We start from the raw sequence: 1,338 nt of genomic DNA on the forward strand, positions 1-1,338 counted from the left end.
TTGCTAGGCCTCACCACTTGAGTTTCCAATCCAGTAGGTTTGGAGTGGAAACTAAGAATTTGCATTTCCTGCAAGTTTCTAGGTAATACCAGGGAACTCTTCTTTGAGAACCGTTGAGATAGGATTAACACTTCTCCATGTTCAGGCTCTTACACAGAGCTGGCAGAGTGGGTGCCTAGACACCGTCATTGTATTTGTAGTGGGTTTTGTGGCACAGGATATTCCATGACTCAGCACACAGCACTGTTGTACTTGGGGAAATGACCGATTTGCACAAAGTGACACATCTTTCTGAGAAATTTCTGGTAGGGACGTGGCTGATTCATCTGTCCAGCCTTGGTTTAACTTTTGTTTCCCTTTCCTTCACAGTACTCTGGTTTCCAGCAGTCTGCCGACAGGTGTTTTCTTTGTGGACATCTGATTATGGACATGGTGAGTTGGGTCAGCTCAACAAGATAATAGCATCTTGGGAGAAGGAGAAATGAATAACTGAAGTAGTGTTTCCTGTCTTCATTTGTGGTTGCAGCTGGTTTTATTAAAAGAAGTCCCTATGCAATACAGCTTGCTTGTGCTAACAGAACCCACATTGTTGGCTTTTACTGGTATTAACCTCTTTAACCATCCCGACTGTATGAGGTTGTGTTTCTGATAATGCTGTCTCCCCTTTGGACTATTTGCATCACCCTCTCATTTCTCTGTGATCCTTGTGGCATCCCAGGAAGAAACCAGTGCAGCCTCTTTTTACTGCAGAAATATCAGCTACCTTAGAGTCAGATATATGGTACCAAATGAACACAGTTGTTGCCCCTGCCCTGCTCTTTCTGCTCAGATCAAACCATTCCTCAGGTGATTTCTTAGGCCTATCATTTAAATCTGAGGCAATAGAACAAGGACCAAATAGTCTATCTTCTGTTCCTTGCTCAACCACCACCTCTCAGAGGTTACCTTGGGCCTTAGCATATAGGGGGGCTGGTTTTTTGTTTTGTTTTGTTTTGTTTGTTTGTTTTTGGTTTTTTGAGACAGGGTCTTGCTATGTTGCCCAGCTGGTCTTAAGCTCCTGAGCTCAAGTAATCCTCTTACCTCAGCCTTTTGAATAGCTTGGTAGCCTTAGGATTTTTATTTCTTCAGTGGGGACACTTTTTCCCTGTAGGGTTAAGTTGTGAGGTTAATGAACCACTAAGATAAGAGATCTAATTATTCACCATTGGAAACAAGCCTAAGAATTTATTTAATATGCTGGTCAGAGGAAATGATTATATAAGATAATTTTAGTTGGAAAGAGTGAAATCCCTCACTGATCTGACTCATTAATTCCTTTTTTGAGAAGAGAATTATTAA

The 1,338-nt window shown here is 41.6% G+C and overlaps 1 protein-coding gene across 1 annotated transcript in view; it reads left to right on the forward strand.

Annotated features, from left to right (window-relative positions):
- LIMD1 (LIM domains containing 1) overlaps positions 1-1,338 on the forward strand; it is a 78,586-nt gene that overhangs the window by 67,150 nt on the left and 10,098 nt on the right. The window contains exon 4 of the mRNA XM_003794513.3: positions 370-432. Within this exon, the coding sequence (XP_003794561.1) occupies positions 370-432 (63 nt within the window). The remainder of the gene's footprint in view (positions 1-369; positions 433-1,338) is intronic.

The sequence above is a fragment of the Otolemur garnettii genome, unplaced genomic scaffold, assembly GCF_000181295.1.
Source record: "Otolemur garnettii isolate 467f Iridium unplaced genomic scaffold, OtoGar3 scaffold00082, whole genome shotgun sequence".
NCBI lineage: Eukaryota > Metazoa > Chordata > Mammalia > Primates > Galagidae > Otolemur > Otolemur garnettii.